Source organism: Artemia sp. Qi Xiang Cuo, chromosome 6 (genome assembly GCF_049724085.1).
Source record: "Artemia sp. Qi Xiang Cuo chromosome 6, ASM4972408v1, whole genome shotgun sequence".
Taxonomy (NCBI): Eukaryota; Metazoa; Arthropoda; class Branchiopoda; order Anostraca; family Artemiidae; genus Artemia; species Artemia sp. Qi Xiang Cuo.
In genome coordinates this window covers 21654166-21666543 of record NC_142799.1, presented here as the reverse complement: position 1 = coordinate 21666543, position 12378 = coordinate 21654166, and the positions used below count along the sequence as shown (strand labels likewise).

The 12378-nt window shown below is 34.1% G+C and overlaps 1 protein-coding gene across 2 annotated transcripts in view; it reads left to right on the top strand.

Annotated features, from left to right (window-relative positions):
• The first annotated feature begins 307 nt into the window (after window positions 1-307).
• Window positions 308-12378, top strand: part of LOC148950972 (uncharacterized) — a 268560-nt gene continuing 256489 nt past the window's right edge. The window contains exon 1 of one of the 2 annotated variants that reach the window (XM_089090534.1): window positions 308-395. In XM_089090534.1, coding sequence (XP_088946660.1) covers window positions 389-395 — 7 coding nt within the window. In that variant the 5' untranslated portion in view covers window positions 308-388. Of the gene's footprint in view, window positions 396-6051; window positions 6105-12378 lie in introns of those variants that run through there. The other variant, XM_089090533.1, reaches the window with a different exon arrangement.

Below are 12378 nucleotides of genomic sequence, written 5' to 3'. Positions count from 1 at the left end.
GGAATAATTTCTGTTCGTTTTAAGTTTTAACGTCATTCCTTACTTTCAGTTAAACAAACTTGTTTTTTTATATTTAATTATTTATAGAGGCTATATATACGTTCAATTATTTATCCTGGTAGTCTGTCTTATTCTGCCTCTCTGCATTCGTCTTGATGCTGGAAGAGAAACAATTGAAGCTTAGATAGCTCTTAATATTTGGAATATTTGTTTTACAGACCAGCCAGCAGAGGTGAAGCGGGTAAAGGTACCTTCATCAGGGCTCATGGTAGAAATAAATCTCTTGCGGTACGGTTTTAGCCTAGTCGGGAAACTGAAAGAGCTTATTGGAAACCGTTACCAACATACCTAATAGGAAGAAAAGGAAAAAATTGCTAAAAGAGTTAAAATGCCTGGTTTGTTAATTTTTTTTTGTTAAAAGAATTCTAGATGAGTGTTTTTTACTAGTTGGAAGGTTGTTGATTCAGGAGAATGAAGTTTTCAGAACTAGGCCTAACTTATATCCTGGGAAGGTCTTTTAAGCTCCTTGGCTATTTCCAGGATACTCCTTCCCTATTTCTATAGCACAGACAGGTAGGCTAGGCTATATATAAGCCTACATATGTATCGCTTTACTGTCATAAGGACAAGTTAAACACACTAAGTGATGCATTTTTTCACTATGCTCTTTTCAAATATAGCCTAGTTTAATAAACATTTTACTTGCAAATGTACCCCACCTCCTTAATGGTCCCACATATAGCCCTAGGATATAGGTTTGTTCAAGAATATCATGTTTACCACATTATCATGTCTATTTTCATTAGCTTATTTTCCATATTCATAAATCATTTTAAAATAATAGGGCTCTGTGATATTCAACATCCAAAATTCTTTTGCATTCAGATATAGGATAGGTGTAGGTTTTTAGGTAAATTTTTACCAAATCATATAATTGAGTTAGGAATAAAGTGAATACACCATTTGATGCCTTTTTTATGCTGATTACAAATATTACAATCATTTCTAGGCCTATTGGAAATGAATTTTAGCCCCCACCCCTATATATGTCAATTCAGGATATATATTTGCACATATGTGGATGGGGGTTAGGTTATGTTGGGGGGGGGGGGGCTGAAATTCATTTCCAATAGAAATGATTATTATTTTTGTAATCAGCATAAAAAAAGGCATCAAATGGTGTATTCACTTTATTCCTAACTCAATTATATGATTTGGTAAAAATTTACCAGTTTTGATGGGTCCTGTTTTTAAAGAAAACAAAGCATTAAGAAATGCAAAGCAACATAGAAATATATTAATTAGGACTAGGCTATTTACAGGACCATCAGGAGGGATAGAGTACATTTGCAAAAGAAATAATTATTGTATTTGGAAAGAGTATAAAGAAGCATCTATTAGTGTATTCACCTTGTCACTAAGTCAGTAATGAAGTCATATAGGCTATATTTTTACCTACAGAAACAGGCCTATGAATCAGCCTTTGATGATGTTAGGTAATATTTTAAAAACAAAAAATCACATACAAGTAAAATCAGCAGAAACAGATCCAAGCTTAATTGAGGCACAACCATGGGTGCCCATAAGCTGGATTCCAGGGGGGGGGGGGGCAAACCTTGTCTAATTTGCACTTTTAATGCTAGCCTATATAATAGAAATCTCAGAACAAAAATATAAAAATAAGGCAGCATCATTCAGCCCGGGGGGAGGGAGCCCCCCCCCCACCCAAATGGGTGCACAACAAAAGTGTTTTGTGCATTGTACATTAGCTCAATTCTGATTTATAAGGTTTTAAAGTTTATTATAAGCAATACAAGTTCTATATTCACATTTTATTCTTGTATTAGGAATAGAATCTTTTAAAGACTTCAATAGGCCCGCTTTCTTTGGGCCTTGTTTATTCTGTTGGCTGGGGCTTTTGCTAAAAGTTCAACTTTTGTTTCTACTACTCTCCAAAATAGCAAAAAGCCATCACCTATAACTTTACCCTTGCAAATCAGTTTATTTCAATTCTTTAAGAAATGTATTAGCCTAGGCTATGTAGATTTTCTCTTTGCTGAACAGTAAATGAATTCTTTCTTTTCTTATTTCTCAGTCATGGATAGGCCAATGGGTTATATTTTGCCAAGACTATGCTAAATACCTAGGAATTCCATAGTCAATACAATGACATTTGTTATATACTTGAATGAAGATTTCCATACAAAGGAAACAAGGTTACAGTAACAAAGTATAACACCTTTACATTCAGTAAATTTGCCATGTTTAATCACTTCTGAAGGAAATATGCTAATAAAATAAAAATAGCTTCACTATATTCCTTATTTTATTCTATTTGGGCTCACTTCTCTCACAATGTGTCCCATTTTCCCTTAGTGCCCTGTATATAGCTATAGTGTTGTAACTGGTACAATTGGGTATCTTGCATTTTTTACCCTAATTTTTAGGACCCCCATAAAATCAGTGTTTTATATAAATTACATATTTTTTGCCTATTTTACTGGTATTTTAGGTACATATTTTACAACATCATACAATTTTCAAAGCACAAAACTAAAAAGAGGCTGTCAGAAAAAAGATTTAATATGATTTTGTTTTGTGTACAGCTGTGTTCCCTTGGTTAAGCTGAAAAAAAAATTACATTAGTTCTGTGAACTGTTAAAGACAGAAAGGGCTAGAAGCAGGATTGACATATGACAAACAAGAAAAAAAAATATAAAATTAAATAGCCAAGAAAAGTAAGGGCAATGTCAGACAGCAGACAAAACAGAAGCAGAAATGATAGAGGCAGATATTTTGTCAGGGACTTCTGCCCAGCTGTCTTCAATGCTCAAAAAAAAGAAGGAAAACTAATCTTTTGTATTCACACTAACTGAGCAGAAGAAAGACTGAAACAAACAAACCAAAAAACAAGCCAAAATAAATGAAAAACTATTCACCAATGAGATTGGGTACGAAGTCTCTGCCTAGTGGTTGACTTAGCGTGTGTATTGACCTAATGTTCATTAAAAGTGTAGTCATATGATTTTAATTTAAATTGAAAATTTGCTTTATTTGAATCCTTTAATATTAAGTTATTTTAAATTGGGTTTATAGGTATATCTTCAGTATCTATCTAAAGCAAGGCCTCTGTTTATGGATTTTTTTTTAATTCCAATTGCCTCCTAAAAGAATTTGGGAAGCCATTTGCTTCAAATATTAAAGTTTTTGATCAAAAAGAACTACATGGATCAAGATTTTTAACAATGTGGTGGGCCAAAGCAGAATCAATATCCTCATTTTTATTTTAAATTTCACATCTCAGAGAAATTTCGCATTCTTGCCATCTTTTCCCCACTAGCTGGTATTTACCCCCTGCCCCTAGAAAATAACCCCACAGAATATTCCCTCCTCCCTGGAGAAAATTGCCTCCTATTTTACTCTTGGATAATTTGAGGATTTTCGTTAGAGGGGAAATTGAAATTTCTACTCTCCTGTTTAAGTCAGGGGCAATCATATTGCATTACCTATAATAAAGGGAAATACCCACAAGGGTTCAATGTATTAATATTTGTTCTTTTATTTTTTCCCAGAGCCACTTCATGTGGAAGCAGTGGCTGAATAAGCTTTGGGGGGGGGATCAGTCAATTTGAAATAAAAGTTCCTGTGCCCTTTTCTAACAGTTAGCCTGCTTTTCAACAAATTGCTACCAAATGAGTTGTTACTGACTACATTGTCTAAAAGAAACTTGTATTCTAGTTTCATGGCCCTTGTATTTGGGCAGCTGTTTTGAAAGAATCTTCAGAGAAATACAGAATTAGCTCTAAGGGGAGACAATGGGAGGGTGGGGGGTAGAAATTGATACATAATCCTCAGGGTCATATCTGGCACTTTTGTTTAGGGGGGGTGGGGCTTCAGAACAGGCACAGTCATCTGAATGAGAATCTAAGACTGAAGCAGAGGAGCTAAATTTTTCAGCAAATCCTGTTGAAGGTAGTCTCAATGACTGTGAAAGAGACTAAATGTTCTGCTCTTATGATCCATTGCTTACTTAATCAAAGTGTTACAAACCTCTTTGTAATTGTATTCAATACTTTTATAAATAAATGAAAAATAACATGTATGGTATATGATATGATGAATGTGGCTTAATATGGCTATTTAAATATGCAAGGCTTAACAGCCTTATGCAAGGGTAACATTTCTTAGGTATAAATGTAGAAAAAAATGACTAATATAATTTTACTCCTAAATAATGGTCAATTTGATTTATTTATTTAATTTTTTTTTTTGAATGGATGTACAAAATCAGGCACTGTCCCATTGCTGAAGTATCACCCTAGGCACAAGATTACCAAAGGGATAAACTAGACAGTTAATTAAGTTGATGAAATTCTAGATGAAGAGGTATTACCTTTTTTAAGCCTAGGAAAATCAGAATCATTAAGAAATTTCATAAAAAGCTGCAAGTGATGCATAAATAGAAATGCTCAACTGGCCTTGTAGCCACAGGGCAACTCTAAAACACCAATTTACCCTGTATTTCCTAGGGTGTACCTTATTTTACTGATTTTTATCTTATTTTACCAATTTTACTTACTAAGTTTTTATTTTACAGTAATTTTACAACACTGTATAGCCCTAATATTATATTGCTCTGTTGTTTTGTATCTTCTGATATGTAATATATTTTTGTTAACCATTTTTATTGTATTCTTGTCTAGTAAAAACAGTAAACCTAAACATATTTGTAAAATTGTTAGATAAAAATATTATTTAAATGATTTAAAACAATAAAAGGAAATATAATTATCTGGTTAATACAAAAATGCTTCATATTATAATGTAAGAATTTTATTGTTTAAGTGTCTTTTTATAGTTTTTTTTTCCATATCCTAGGGCTATATCTGCTCCAAATGCCTCCCCTCCCAGGCTAAGGGGTGCATTGTCAGATAAACAACCATCATATTAAGAAAGAGTGTAAAATAAGGAATCTAATGGTACTATAAATGTTTTCTATAGATTTGGTTGATCACAGCTAATTTACCCAACATTCTTTCCAATATAATGGTTACTACCAGGATGCCCCCCTCCTTCTCAAGTAGGACCATATAAAGCCATAAACAATATATTTATTGATCATTTTTGATTACTGATATAATCAGTCTGTATTGTTAAATGAACATTTATTTTGTACCTCTTGACCTGTAAGGTCATTTCATTGGGAAAGAAGGAGAAGAATTAAATCGTCTTCATGTTGGATTGCCAAATTCTAGTTCCTAGTATGTATTAAGCTATTTAAGAGGCAAATAGTGAAATTACAATTTGTATTTTTTTTTTACTTGAATGCAAAGCCATGAAGCTAGGTTAATGAAACTTGGCCTAAATTACCCTACAGACCACAAAGATGGCTTTGGCAAATTGACAATATAGGGCAAAACCAGATGGAAAAAAATTCATCATTTGATTATTCCCTTAATGATCTTTTCAAGTGTGCTATAGTTAAGTATTTTTAGTACACAAATAAGGTTCAGGGAAAGTAATTTGAGCTTTCCTTGGTACATCCTTTTTATAATGTTTACAGAATTTATTGAAAATGCTTCAAGAAAATCTTGATATGGTATTAAATATTATTTGAATCATTAGAATCAAAGTGTAACAGATACTTAGAATCAAATTACAAAACATAAAATCAAAGGATAACATATCCAAATCAAAATTAAAGAAGTTGTTTTTTCTAGCTAAGGTCAAGACAAGTCTTCCTTCTGTTCAATCTTTTAAGCCTTATAAATAAAAAAAGAGTTTAAATAGAAGTTTGAAAACATTGTCCCCAGGCACAATTTTGGTTACAAATCCATTCCTGAAAGTTTCATTCATCCTAATCAGCTATCATCCAATATAGTATAAAGCTTATCATCTAGGGTTTTTCCATACTAAACCTTTGTATTTAAAAGTGTATTTATCTAATGTAGACAAGTTAAAAAGTGAAAAGTAATTACAAGCTTTTCATTATAGTTTCCTTCTTCTATAGAAGTTTCAAAAATGTTGAAATTTTTTAGAGATTATTTTTTCCTTCTTCTTCAGATGTGTCTCTACTTTCATGGTTCTGAGCACTTGTTCCAATGGTAATGTGTCCTATGCTTCCTCCACTATTTCCAGATGTTTTTAATTTTGTCATATTTTTTATATAATTCACCTATTTTTTGGGATTTTAATATGCTAAACTTTGCTATCCACAATGTATCTCAGCGCCCATCTCTGGATGGTTGTGTGAGAATTTTAGAGATGTAACATGGTTGTAATGTCAAATCTTGCATTATTGTACTTCATAGCAGAAATAAGAGGTTCATTTCTGTTTGTTTTAAGCTTGGCACAAAACCTTATCTTATTTGAAGATTTTTTAAATACTTAATTTTTTGTTTAAATATCATTTGAAAATAAATAGATGTTAAAGGAGATTAAAAAAAGGTGAAAGTATTCTTCTATCCAGGCAGACCTAGAGCAAAATCTTGGGGGGGGGGCAATGTGACTAGGGTGCCAATAATTGACCAAATTGACAAGGTTATTAAAAAAAACAGTGAAAACAGAAGAATAAGACACAGAATGAGGGCACCAGAAAAAGTCTTGGGATGGGGCCCAGGATCCCCTATCTTACACCACCAACTTGTTTAAAATAAGAGAAGTGCTGCATTTCCTTCAAGCCTTCACTCCTCATACTAAAATTAGATCTTCTTAGCTTTGGGGTGGTAAAGGACAAATCCTTCTAGAGCTGGTTGAAAATATCCCTCTCTATAGAGCCTTCAATTTTTAAACATAATTTTTAAATGATAGCTCTTTGGCTTTGATTGATCTCTGTTTGGGATTACCCCTTGATAGAAACTTGTAACCACTTAACAGCAGTAATTGAAATCCTGCTTTTGTGCACCAGTTGCTGATTACTTCACCAGTGACCAGGAAAAGAAAACAACAAACAGCTGAGTGCCATTTCTTTGATCACTTTTTGAATATATTGAACTGTAAAACTCCAGTTTTAAAGCTATTACTAATTGCTTTCACTTATTTCTTCACTTTGTTTTCTGTTGTTGAAAGCTTTTCAGGCTACTGGCAAATTGTTCACCAGTATGTGACTTTTTGCCAGTGCAATTAAAATACAAGATAAACAACTGGTAAAATGTTAATACACACTGAAAAATCATCTGTTCATAGACCTGGCAAAGAGAATGAAAATGAAAATGGGACTATGTCTGAATTTAATCGGCTGAACACAAATGTTCAATATCTTGATCACATCCATTGCTACCTGTGCATGCTGAATGGGGAAAACCAATATAGATTTACAGACTCTGAAATAGTATGTCTGTGCTTGATTGTTGGAGTCACATACCTTGATGGAGTCTCAAATCTGGAATTTGTCCAGTGCCTTAAAATCCAATAAACAAATCTTTAAATGGTCCAGCTCCAACAACTGAAGTAATTTGATCATCAAAGGGATAGATCAACCCTGTCTCCAAAAGGTTTATGAAGGTTAAATTTACCTGTCTTTCCCTCAAGGTCGTCCTCCATAGAGTTGGAAGGAAACTTTGTATCTTGGTGCCTCTTTAATGTTCTTGATATAGAAGATGACCAAGATCCATACAGTAGGCTTATAGATGCAATATTGCAAAGAGACCCAGAACAACCTTCTAGGACAGATAGAATTTAAGAAAAAAGGTTCAGATTTTATCACGTGAGAGTCACTTCAGTAATATTCAGTTTGTAGACATAAATTAAAAAGAATTAATGAGATAGGAAAATGTGGTAGAAAACCTTGGTAAGATTAGACAAAGTTAAAACGTATTTTCTTTTGCTATCAATAGAGGAAGCTTTATAGTCAACTCGATTCAGTATAATCAGAAGTTTTTAGGGGATTTTAGTAAATTTCTGAAAACAGTAAAACTATTTTTAAAGTGAGAAATTCTGCAATAATCTTTGTTTTTTGAGGAGAATCTGGGCTGCTTCATCTTACTATGTTTAGGCTTGGTTGCAGTCATAGGTGAAAATTGCGGTTTTGGGGAGGTGAAACTGTGTAACTTAAATATCTTTCACAGATGTATTTCCACATTGAAAATAAAAACTAAAATAAATATTGAGCATTCAACCAAATTGGATGTGCAGTGTAACTTAAATATCTCCCCCACATATATTTCCTCTACTACTACTACTATTAACAACTTACCACAGCACCAGGTCTTCTGAGGCCAACACAGCAACGCACGCTCCTCCTCCATCTCAATCTGTTCAAAGCCTCCCTCTTTACACCCTCTAAGGAAGTTCCCATTTTCCTTAAATCTTTCCTTATGACATCCTCCCATCTCAACTGTGGACAGCCTGCTTTTTGTTTAGCGCTAGACGCGTGGCCAAAAAGGACAGTCTTTGGCAATCTCTTCCTTCATCAGCAGAATTTGCCCAACCGTCTCAACCTTTCTCTCATTATAGCTCTAGAAAGTGGGATCGAACCACTCCTCTCGTACATCCGTCTGTTTGAAATACAGTCAGTCAGTTGGGTATGCAAAACAATCTGTAGGATATTCCTCTGGAAAACATCTAGCAAATCCTCTTCTGTTTTTGGAGTGCCCATGCTTCAGAACCATACTTGATAACTGTCGCTACTGTAGCTTCGAATGTTCTAATCTTTGTTTGCAGACTTATATTTTCCTATTCTTCCAAACTTTTTTCAACTGTGAAAAAACACCCTGGACCTTGGTTATTCTACTTTTAACATCTTCATTGCGCCCACCATCTTTACTAATAATACTATTTAGGTAAGTGAAGCTATCCACTTAACTGATCTTTTTGTTACCCAACATCACCTTTTCATCTTTGCTTATTCCTAGTCTTAGCGACTTAGTCTTCTAAAACTAGGGGAAGTTTTATTTCCCCATTTGATTCCTTGTTCTTCCATTGCCTTTGTTGTGCTCCTTAAGACAAAGTCCATCAAAATGGTTCATATAAATAGGGATTAGACCACAACCCTGATTAACTCTTGCTTTAATACAAAACAAGCTATTAACCTCATTTCCTACCTTAACTGATGCATTGTTATTCTTGTAGATAGTGCTAATCACTTTAATGTACTTGTCTGGTAAACCCACAGTAGACAGAATATAGCAGTATGATCATTCTCTATCTCTCCCATTATAAAAACCCGGACAGGGGTGCGAGTGGAAAGAAACAGGCTAAACAAGCTAAGACAGAAAGAAGTGGGAGGAGCTTTTTGTTCACGATGACCAGAAATGATCTGCGATAAGCTTACTGGTATATTCAGTAACAGGCTAAACAAGCTAAGGCAGAAAGAAGTGGGGGGAGCTTTTTGTTCACGATGACCAGAAATGATCTGCGATAAGCTTACTGTCTATAAACTGTGGGTAAACCATACAAGGATAAAACCATTATTAAAGTTGTTCTATCAGCTGAATCACATGCTTGCTCATAATCTAAAACACTGAAGACTAAAGGTGTGTGATTACTCAGGCCCTTCTCAGTTATTAATCTGAGAGGGAAAATTTTGTTTACACATCCTCTACATTCCTTAAAACTCCACTGTACTTCTCTTAAAACTTTGTCTGCAACATGTCTAAGTCTTAAAAGTATCATCATCCTAAGTAATGTGCTACCTAAAGAAACCAGGCTAGTGTCTCTATAATTAACACACTCACTCTTATCACCTTTCTTATATAGGGGTTTCCCAAATCACTTGGTACTTCCCCATTTTCAGAAGTTATATTCACGAATTTCTAACCTCAGAATCATCATATTTAAGGAACATTTACCACACTATTGGCAACTGGGGCCTTATTATTTTTTAATTCTTTTAGTGCTGTCTCTAATTTTTCCTCTAAACTCGCCAAATAACTTTGGTTATCCTATTACTTAAGACCTATTGAACTGTTTAAATTATTCAGATGATGTTATTTTTATTTATACTGTGAATTAAATTTTTCCAAACTTGCTAAAATTGAATAACTGTCATTATTGGGGAATTTTGACGAAATACTTTTGCAGTGAACAAAACTAGAACTTGATAAACCTAGAAAAGTTCTTTTATGACTGATTTATATTGTAGCTTGGGACTGTGGATATGTACTTTGTATTAGTTAGATTTCAAGTTTAAAAGATTCACCACATTGGAGGGTTAGTTACTCAAAATTTATGAACTTCCAGTAGCTTTTTCCTCCTCATGGCTAATCTACTGGCCATCAGTAATTGCTGTATATCTGCAATATACATTCTTTCCAAATATTATAAAAGCCGATTGGAAACAGTGTCATCTATCTCATGCAAATCTGTATAGTGTACAGTGTGCTATAGCTTAAAACCTTTAATTATTTCTTTTTTTGTAGCAAACACAATGCATTTAGCTCTAATCAGATAAAGGATTTTAATTTTTTTTGTTTTTTTTTGTTACTGTGTTTTCAAAATGTTAAATATTGACAATTGCACAAGCTGTTAGTTGGAATTTATAGACACTGCATAGTTTATCCAAGACCAAAGAAAATTTAATACTGAACTGAAACGAATATCCTTATACAAAAGACCAGTTCTTAATCGCATTCACAAGGCACAAAATACATTAGTCTTAGCACCTCTGTCATATAACCTACTGTAATATGCTACCTTCTGACATTGTTTGTAAACCACAGGAGCCTTAGAAGAATATTCCTTATAGAAAAAACCAGTTCTTAATTGTGCTCATAAAACACAAAATTAATTTCTCAGTCTTTCCACCAGTCTGTAAAATATTGGGCTATAATATGTAACATTCCACCTTCTGATATCGAAATTATTTTTTTTCTGCCTTAGGAGCCTTAGAAGAATATTTCTTACAGAAAAGACAAGTCCTTAATTTCACTAACAAATTACAAAATGTATTTTTCAGTCTTTCCTCCTAGCTGTAAAATGTACAGCACATAACATACATCCTTTTGAATTATCATAACCAAAGTTGAGTTTCTGCTACTATTTGTTCTTTATAATGGCATTAGTTCATAAAATTTAGAGGAGGGGGGGAATGTATTTTTCAAAATCTGGGGGGGGGGGAATTCTGTTTTTTTTGATGAAAATACAAAAAAAGATATTTTTCAGTTAAAATACACCCCCTCTTCCCTTCAAAAGACAAACATAGTTTTCCTCTGACACCTTCTGGGGGAAAGCTTGGGTATAGAAGCAAGTTCATTTGATTCAAAATTGAATGTTCTATTGACTTTGTAAAGGCCAAAACAGGGCAGAAACAACCAGCTTCCTTCCTGTGCCTTTTTTCCTTTAGGCAGCTTCATACCCCCCCCCCCCCTAAAAAAATGAGTAAGTATGTATTTGATGCTAACACTAACCCTGCAGCCTCAGGGGCAATAGCCCTAAATTAGGTAAATTTCCTTTTGCTCATAGGTAGTATAAAAGGCAGGGACATTGAGTCATCAAATAGACTTGGGACTCCTATGAATCACTTCTTATGTTAGGATTTTTCAGAGTGTTCCAAGGTGTGCTCCTGAAACAACACACACACCAAAGTGAATTGAAAGATTAAATGTTCTCGAAATATTTTATCTGAAATGTCTTGGAGGATCAAGATAAAACTTTCATCGATTGTTAGACAAGGGGAACCAATTGGAACTTGAATTTTGACATGAGGGGGGAATAGGCAGAGGTAAATAATAAGACATGTGTATCCAGATTATCAAAATAGTATATCTGCAATGTCATTTTAATGGCTTGAAGAAATCAAGTTTAACTTTCAGAGTGTTGGTGGGATGGGTGGGCAGTTTTCAGACTTCGCATTTTGCACATAATAAGAGGGAATGGAAGGGCTAAAATATTTGTTTCGAGTCTGCCTAAAGTTTTTGCACTATTAGCCCCTGTAGAAAATAGAATTTATTAATGGGGAGGTAGTGAGGTAAATCAAAAGACAATATATGTAACCAGGTTATCATTACAGCATATCAGCAATACCTCAAGGGCAGATTTGTGGGTCAATTTGTAAGATCCAGGAAGTGATGAAGGGCTAAATGGACCTCCAATTTCGACTTAGGGGGGGGGGCATAGGTAATCCAGAGTACACTACATATATCCAGGTTATCAAAATAACATTTCTGCTACATCTCAGGAACGGCTGGGAGATCGTTTTGAAATCTTCAGAGTTAGGAGGAGGGGGGCAAAGGGACTTAAAATGTCTTGTTTAGGGAGAGGGGATAAGAGGACCAAACGACCTTTTGTTTTTATTGTGCCTAAAAGCTTTTTGCACAATTAAGTTCATGCTGAACTTAGAAACTATTCATGGTCAAGTAGTAAGGTAAATCTGCAGACTTTATGTGTACCCAGGTTATCAATAAAATATGTCTACAATATCTCAAAAATAGCTTGGGAGAT